This window comes from Vigna radiata, chromosome 9 (assembly GCF_000741045.1).
Source record: "Vigna radiata var. radiata cultivar VC1973A chromosome 9, Vradiata_ver6, whole genome shotgun sequence".
NCBI lineage: Eukaryota > Viridiplantae > Streptophyta > Magnoliopsida > Fabales > Fabaceae > Vigna > Vigna radiata.
In genome coordinates, this window is record NC_028359.1 from 12346323 (window position 1) to 12354502 (window position 8180).

Consider the following 8180-nt stretch of genomic DNA (forward strand, 5'->3'; position numbering starts at 1 on the left):
CAAAATGTTTGAAGGATTAACAACCTAACATTCAAGTTGGAGCGACCCAAGTTAAAAATGGAGATGTTCCAATCAGGGCTAAAGTTAGAGATAGGGTAACCTCGGAAAAATGATGCGACAAACTAACTATGTTGACAATTGACATGGGAGAACCCAAGCTGAAGTTCGAGAGGGGCTAACCCAAGTCAGTTCGAAATTCGAGACATGGTGTATATGATCGTAGGTCAATATGGACTATTTGAGGTCAAAGGTCAAAAATGGTTTGCAATGACGAAGTTCAAGATGAGCTTTCAAGTTCAAAGGTCAAGATGGGTCGCCTACGTTTGGAGGTTATGACAGGTTCACCTAAGTCGAAGGTCAAGACGAGCCAATCCTAGACGAAGGTCAAGACGAGTCGATTGGTCGAAGGTCAAGACAAGTCATCCCTGATCAAAGGTCGAGATGAGTCAGTTTGGACATGTGTTGAGGCAGGTAAGCTTAGGTCAAAGGTTAAAATGAGTCAAGTCATGCCAAAGTTCAAGCTAAATTGATACTGATTGAAGGTTGAATAAAACTATCGAAATGAAAAATCAATTTGAGTTAACTTAGATCGAAAGAAAAATTAAACGACCCAATTAATTGAATCGGCTCATACCGAAAGAAAGAAAGAAAAAGATGAGTCAACCAAAATTATCTCAATCTTAAACTTAATCCATAAATTTATATTATGAGAGTTTTAAAACTATTTTAACCTTCTTATGTACACCTTTTAACTCATGAGTTTTTTGTTTTTTTAGCTTAATCCGTATGCGTCATTGCCTATCTAGTTATATTTAGACAAATATTGGTGTAATTATGAAACTCAATCATTGCTATTACTATTAATAATCTAGAGATTGAGATTGTGTCATTTTAGTTAATTTGTCACATTATCAACGGTTTCTTTTCATTCATTTTTCAGATATAAGAGTTCGCAATGTACAAACATATTTAAGAAGAGCCTATGGCACATTAATCAAGAGCCAAACGACTCTCTATCTTAAACAAGATAATTCATTATTTCTTGTCAAAAAAGAAAGAAAACATAATATTTCAACAAGAAAGAAAAATTAGAAAACACAAACAATGAAAACAGTACCATGTTTTACATATGCAAAATGCTATATACTTTGCTCTTGCCTTCAATAGATATTTTTTACTCCTTAGTTAAATTTTATGTGATGTTTAAGGAATCAAAGAATTCAATTAATATTATAATTCTATAAATAAATTATATAATTTTTTAATATATTTTTCATCTATCTAATTAACAACTTATTAATTCTTATTACACAATACGTCCACCATAGATAGATCTGAGAGAAATAATGCATAATTGATTTCATAAAACAAATATTAATTCAGAATACTTTAAAGTTGTATGAAGTGAAATATTCTGTCTTTAATGACTAGATACTCTTAATATCATACAAGATTATCAATTAAGGGATGCTGGTAAAAAGGGTGTTTAAGGCTCAAAATGGTGAATCGGGTTTTGTAACTAAACAGCATTATCGTACTTTAATCAGCTAAGTTTCTAGATGAAACTTACATAGTGGGGAACAGCTATAAGTTTGGAAGTCAAAACACAACCAATACAAAACTGTGATAACCAATTTATCATAACAAGTATAAGCCTAAAGGAGGTTGATTAATAACTTGCATCCCAAAATACAGCTATTCCCATCATACACTACTTTATGTGACGAGCAAGATATCATGAGATAAGCAAGTTTAACTTGGTGTTTTCAGTCTTAATTTCCAAGAATGGCTCCATCACTCACCTAACCAAGTTAAAACGACGTGGTAGCAATGCGCATTTCGGTCTATATAAGCGTGGGTTGGCGAGTCGTTTGTGAATGCAACACACAAGGACACATAACAAGTACGACAAACTAAGACACCGAAAGTGTAGAGAGAGAATTCAGAGTGAGAAAAATGGATTCTCGTTTGGCTCGAATCATGCTTCTCATGGCTTGCATTCTTCCAGCTTTGGTCGAGTGCAGAGTCAGGCACTACAAATTTCATGTAAGTGAACCATTTTAATTTTCTGCCTGTGATGTGCATTGTGTTGTGTCAAGCATTTTGATAATGTTTCTTTTTATATAGCTTATGACTAATATCATATTTGTAAATTTATATCCAATACATATACAACTATGTTGAAGTACTCTTAGTTCAGAAGCACCTAAGAATCTCTTTTTATAGTAGAAGCTTAAAAAAATAATATATATGCATAAATGCATGCAATTTATGCTATATTCAATTATCTTCCTCTCCCATCAAGAAATTTTCCATCAACTTCTTGATAAAGATGGGGGTACCATTGTCGCAGAGGTTAATATCAGTTTTCATTTATTAAACTTAGAATAATGTTCTGACAACTGCGAAACCAGCTTAGGATTATATTTCCCTTTCATGATAAATAGATCTGTGCAAATGTTTGAACCTACATTCACGCAAATTATTCAAGCCGAGTTTAAGGGGTTTTATCATATGTTACCTGACCATAGTATGTGTCCTTGTTGCAAAATTAAGCTATATATATGTATAACCTAAGATGAATGGCAAGCTTAATAATATTATTTATAGGAACATGGCTCTCATGTTTTTCTTGGTATGAGACATGGTGTGCAGTGAAGGCATTTTGTAATCATAGTTATTAGTTTTGAAGCTTTAACCTCACCTAAACTGCTTAGTAGATGCCAACAACTATGTCACACCATGGAACACAAATGAGTAGATTTTAGAATTGTGGTGACATGGAAGGTGGAGCTCCAAATCAGCACCTAGAGATAGTTAATCGGTCAATTTTTTCCAACCACTTCGATGCAGTATTGTAGTTTCTTTGAGAGAATTAGCTAATGTTGGTAATAATGGGTGCAGGTGGTGGCCAAACAAACCTCTAGATTGTGTTCAAGTAAATCTATTGTCACCATTAATGGGAAATTCCCAGGACCCACTCTTTACGCCCGAGAAGATGACACAGTGCTGGTCAAAGTCATCAACCAAGTCAACCACAATGTTACCATCCATTGGTGAGACGTCATATATTTCATTTTATTATTTGCTTCAAGTTACAATAAGTATAGCATAAAAAATAAGTAAACAATTTCTATCTATAATCAACACAATGTTCATATTCAATTCTGATTGAAGTGATTGTGCCATCTTGGCAGGCATGGTGTGAGGCAACTGAGAACTGGTTGGGCAGATGGACCAGCATATGTTACACAATGCCCAATTCAACCAGGGAAAACCTATGTGTACAATTTCACCCTTTCAGGACAAAGAGGAACACTTCTTTATCATGCACATGTTAACTGGCTAAGGTCAACTCTCCATGGTGCCTTGGTTATCTTGCCAAAGAGAGGTGTGCCTTATCCTTTCCCAAAGCCAGATGATGAACTGGTTGTGGTGTTAGGTGAGATAAAACGTACCCTTCAAATTCTCCTATTCACTAAGTTAATTGATCTTAAAGTCTACACATACTTAATTGCCATTACCTGGGATTCCTAATAAAATTCACTGTCGTGATAAATTGTAGGAGAATGGTGGAAATCTGATACTGAAGCTATTATCAATGAAGCACTCAAATCAGGATTGGCACCAAATGTCTCAGATGCTCATACCATTAATGGCCTTCCAGGGACAGTTACAAATTGTTCTTCACAGGGTATTTTGTTCTGTTCAATTCTTCTTCGGTGATAACATATATTTTCCCTGTCAATCAATCAAGATATTATTAATACATGTAACTCTTAAGGTAATTGTTGTAAAAGTTAATTAACTTACCATAAAGAGTAATTAATTAATGATTAGAGTAATCATTATTTTCATTATGTTCAAACTAAGCTTTACTTGTTTTCATTTTTGGGGAATATGTGCAGATGTTTACAACCTGCCCGTGGAGGGTGGAAAGACCTACCTGCTGAGAATTGTCAATGCTGCACTCAATGAGGAGCTTTTTTTCAAAATTGCAGGCCACAAGCTTACAGTGGTAGAAGTTGATGCCACATACGTAAAGCCTTTCAAGATTGAAACAATTGTGATAGCCCCTGGTCAAACCACCAATGTCCTTCTAAGTGCTGACAAAAAATCTGGCAAGTACTTGGTGGCAGCATCTCCTTTCATGGATGCTCCTGTTGCCGTTGACAACTTGACTGCCACAGCAACATTGCACTACACAGGCACGCTTGCCACCACCCCCACATTTCTCACCACCCCACCTCCCAAAAATGCTACCCATGTTGCTAACAACTTTATCAGCTCTCTTAGAGGCCTTAACTCCAAAAAGTACCCTGTCAATGTCCCACAAACAGTTGATCATTCACTTTTCTTCACTGTTGGGTTGGGCATTAACCCATGCCCATCTTGTAAAGCTGCAAATGGGAGCAGGGTTGTCGCTTCTATCAACAATGTCACGTTCCTCATGCCAACCATTGCCTTACTACAGGCACATTATTTCAACATCAAAGGGGTCTTCACCACTGATTTCCCTGCCAATCCACCCCATGTTTTCAACTACTCAGGGCCTGGACCAGCCAATTTGAACACCGTAACTGCCACAAAGGTTTACAAGCTACCATTCAATGCCACAGTTCAAGTTGTTCTACAAGATACTGGAATCATTGCACCTGAAAACCACCCAGTCCATCTTCATGGGTTCAATTTCTTTATTGTTGGAAGAGGAGTAGGCAACTACAATCCCAGTACTGACCCAACGAACTTTAACCTTGTTGATCCTGTTGAAAGAAACACTGTTGGAGTACCAGCCGGAGGATGGACTGCAATTAGATTCAGGGCAGATAATCCAGGTAAAATTTCACAATCTCATACAACGAATGAATCTGCTTAATTAGTACACTCTAAAAATGAGCTGGAAAACATAGGGCAAAATATTTTGAAGCCAACAAAATAACAAAATATATATGAACAGATGCAGTGTAAAGCCTTTGAAAGGTCTATTGGATTATTACTCATGAATCTCGTCATAGTAATCCTTTTAATTCCTTGTGTTTGATAGGAGTTTGGTTCATGCACTGCCACTTGGAAGTGCACACAACATGGGGACTAAAGATGGCCTTTTTGGTGGAGAATGGCAATGGTTCTGAGCAATCAGTGATACCCCCACCAAAAGATCTTCCCAAATGCTAAATGTGTTCAGTCATCAGTTAATTATGCAATCTACAAACCCTTCCATTGCTGCAACAAAAAAAAAAAAATAGCTTTGGAGGGATACAGAGAAGTCAGGCAAACGAAGAAGAGTAATAAGAAAAGATTATTTAATAAGCGAATGCCAGAATGTTTTTTTCTTTGAGTAAATAGGAGAATTTGTTCAAGCACGTTCAATAAAATGGAGCGCGCAATTTGGTTTTCCTCTTGCAAATTCAAATTTTCAAGACACACTATGTATGTACTGGAATCAACAAGTGTACGCTCTTGTTTGTTTCATGAAATACAAAAGGGTTATGTACATCGTCAAATTGATGATTATTTTGGCTGATATTAGCTTTTCATAAGTGTGTTCGAATGTCTTTCAGTCCTTAATGTTTTAGGCCCTGTTTTCGGATATTTTTCAATCTTTCGAAATTTTAGACGATGCGTTTAGATGTTTTCTGAATCTATGAATGTTTTTCAATCCTTAACACTTTTAGACTCCTTCATACTAGGATCTATTTCAATCTGGGATGATTTTAGATGTCTTTGTGTTAGAATGTGTTTCAAACTAGGCTGCTTTTAGACACCTCTGTACTCGGATGTGTTTTAACCCAAGGCGCTCTTAAATACATTCGTACTTTGATGTCTTTGTATTCAGATTGTTTCAATTTGGGACACTTTTAAACGCCTTTGCGTTTGGCTGTGTTCCAACCAGGTTGCTTTTCTATTACTTAAGCTTCTTCTTGTACCTTGTATACGAGGTCGACATCCACTCGTAAATTGTCACTATTATGAACTTCGTCAATCCTTTGCCTTTTCCAAGAGGTTTCTTTGAGCTCAATGGGGATCATGGCATTTGCTCCGTGTATGTGAGTTGGAAATATGCTTCTCTTGTCGATGATATAGGAGAGTGCAATGATATCCCCACAATATGCATGAAATTTCCTTAGCTCATAGGCCTTTCACTTAGCCAGCTTATTTCTTCAAACCATTTACTATAACATTTTTCCATGTGTTAATTTGACTGTCAGTTTGTGGATATTCTTCAAACTCCAGAAATTGTTTGAAGGTTTGCTAATGAATATTGTCAATTATTAAGAATGACAACAAAGTGGAGTAAATCATGCATGACTTTGAGCGAAATTATCCAAGTATATCCATTCCCTATTTAGTGAAGAACTAAGGAGTATCGCTTCTCAACTAAATAGGACCACACTTCTAGGCTTCGTGGAATTTTTCAATGGATATATGAGCCTCTTTCTTTGTGATTTATCTGGACTAATTTGTTATTGATTGTTTATTTTGAAACAATCTCAAATTAAATTATTTTGTATATTACTGTTGTATATTTTTCAATCCCTTAGTTTTGAGTCTCAAACTTTCCTTCATACAATAATTTCAAAGACTTTGAATAAAGTAACATACTAGACAAATAAAATGGTTAGGAGTAAAAACACAATTACTTGACAGAGATGATTTTATTTATAAAATGTATCTCATTATAACCTTATTCAAAAAAATCATCTGTAAACATAAAAACCAACCTAAGGAAAAATAGTACATCATTCTTATCCAAGATTTAATTGTAGTACATTACCATGAGACTTGTGGTTTGGGAATAGTTTTACCCAAGTCCCACAATGGGTTCTAAATGCTCTTACCAAAATTTGTCGAGTAGTCTTTGAGGCGGAATGATAGATCTTCAATGGTCAGATCTCTAATTCAAAGTGGTGTTACTCTGAGTTTGTTGATAAGCAAAGTAAAGTCTACAAGTAAAGACTCTTTGACGATTAAGTCAGTAAAAGTGAGTGAATAATGTGATAGTACTAAATAGTTTTGAGTAAAATGTGAGATACCTATGTGGTGGAATTAAGTATTTATAGACCTTTTGGACCGATGAAGAATAGGTTAACAAATTTTGTTGATATCTTGCTAAATAATAATTGGAATATGTATATATCTTAAATAACAATGTTATCTCCTAATATTTTAGGGATAATTACAACACATAAAGGTTAACTCCCTTTACCTATAATCTAAGAAAAATCTCTTACTCTCCTAAACCCTGACTTTGACAAAACTTGGAAACTTTTTTTCTCAAATCCTTGTTCACGGTTGCTAAGATTCCTAGCCTCCCTAATTCTTCATACCCTGAACCATTGGGCCGAGTATCACTCCATGAGTTCACAACAGCATGGTTAAGAAACTCGGTTCACTCCTACATTGGCTAGCCTTACCAATTTTCCTGCCAACTAAGTCCAAGGCCATGAACACTAACAACTCGGCTTGTAGACCCCGCATACGGAGCTCGATAGCGTGGTTAAAATGTATATATATCCTCGCAAATGTATAATGTATCATGTAATGCAAAAACATATATTTAAACCTTATTTATTTCCCTCGATAGTTATATCAAATATTAAAGAAAACCAACACTTATGAATTATTAAATGTCTTATCCTCACACATCATACTACTATATAAAATATAAATTTCCAAATTTTCTCTAGTCTTACAAGAATGTGTCAAAATGAGTAAACAACTCATATTCTAGCTTGACACATGTTTAACATGTCAAAAAATTTAACATAATTGGGTTAGAAAACTATATCCATTCATTTACAAAGTTTGATGACCAAAATATATCAAAATTTTAGAAAAAGACAAATTCCAATTTTGCATTAAATTTGAAAAACTAAAAAAAATTAACCCTTCTATCTTTCAATAAATTTATTATCATTTAAATAGTATCATAATCTTTGAATGAATCAAATTATAATAAATGAATAAATATAATTTTAAAATATATATTTTATTAAAATAACATGTATTTGTAATTGATATATAAAAGAATTTATGTTTTGTTATAGTTGTCAAAACGGATTGTAAAACCCTAGAAAATGGTATTTTAGTAGTGGTGATAGTCTAAAAATAGTGAGATTAAGTTATTTTAATGTTAAATGGTTTTATTATAAATATTTTTATTATAAACGAGTTTCATT

The 8180-nt window shown here is 34.5% G+C and overlaps 1 protein-coding gene across 1 annotated transcript; it reads left to right on the plus strand.

Annotated features, from left to right (window-relative positions):
* Positions 1–1887: 1887 nt before the first annotated feature.
* LOC106774322 (laccase-4) lies at positions 1888–5232 on the plus strand. Its single transcript, XM_014661276.2, has 6 exons — positions 1888–2046; positions 2905–3056; positions 3198–3442; positions 3566–3694; positions 3909–4835; positions 5045–5232. Exons 1-6 carry the CDS (start codon positions 1957–1959, stop codon positions 5173–5175), a joined length of 1674 nt encoding a protein of 557 aa, XP_014516762.1. The 5' UTR covers positions 1888–1956; the 3' UTR covers positions 5176–5232.
* Positions 5233–8180: the final 2948 nt, after the last annotated feature.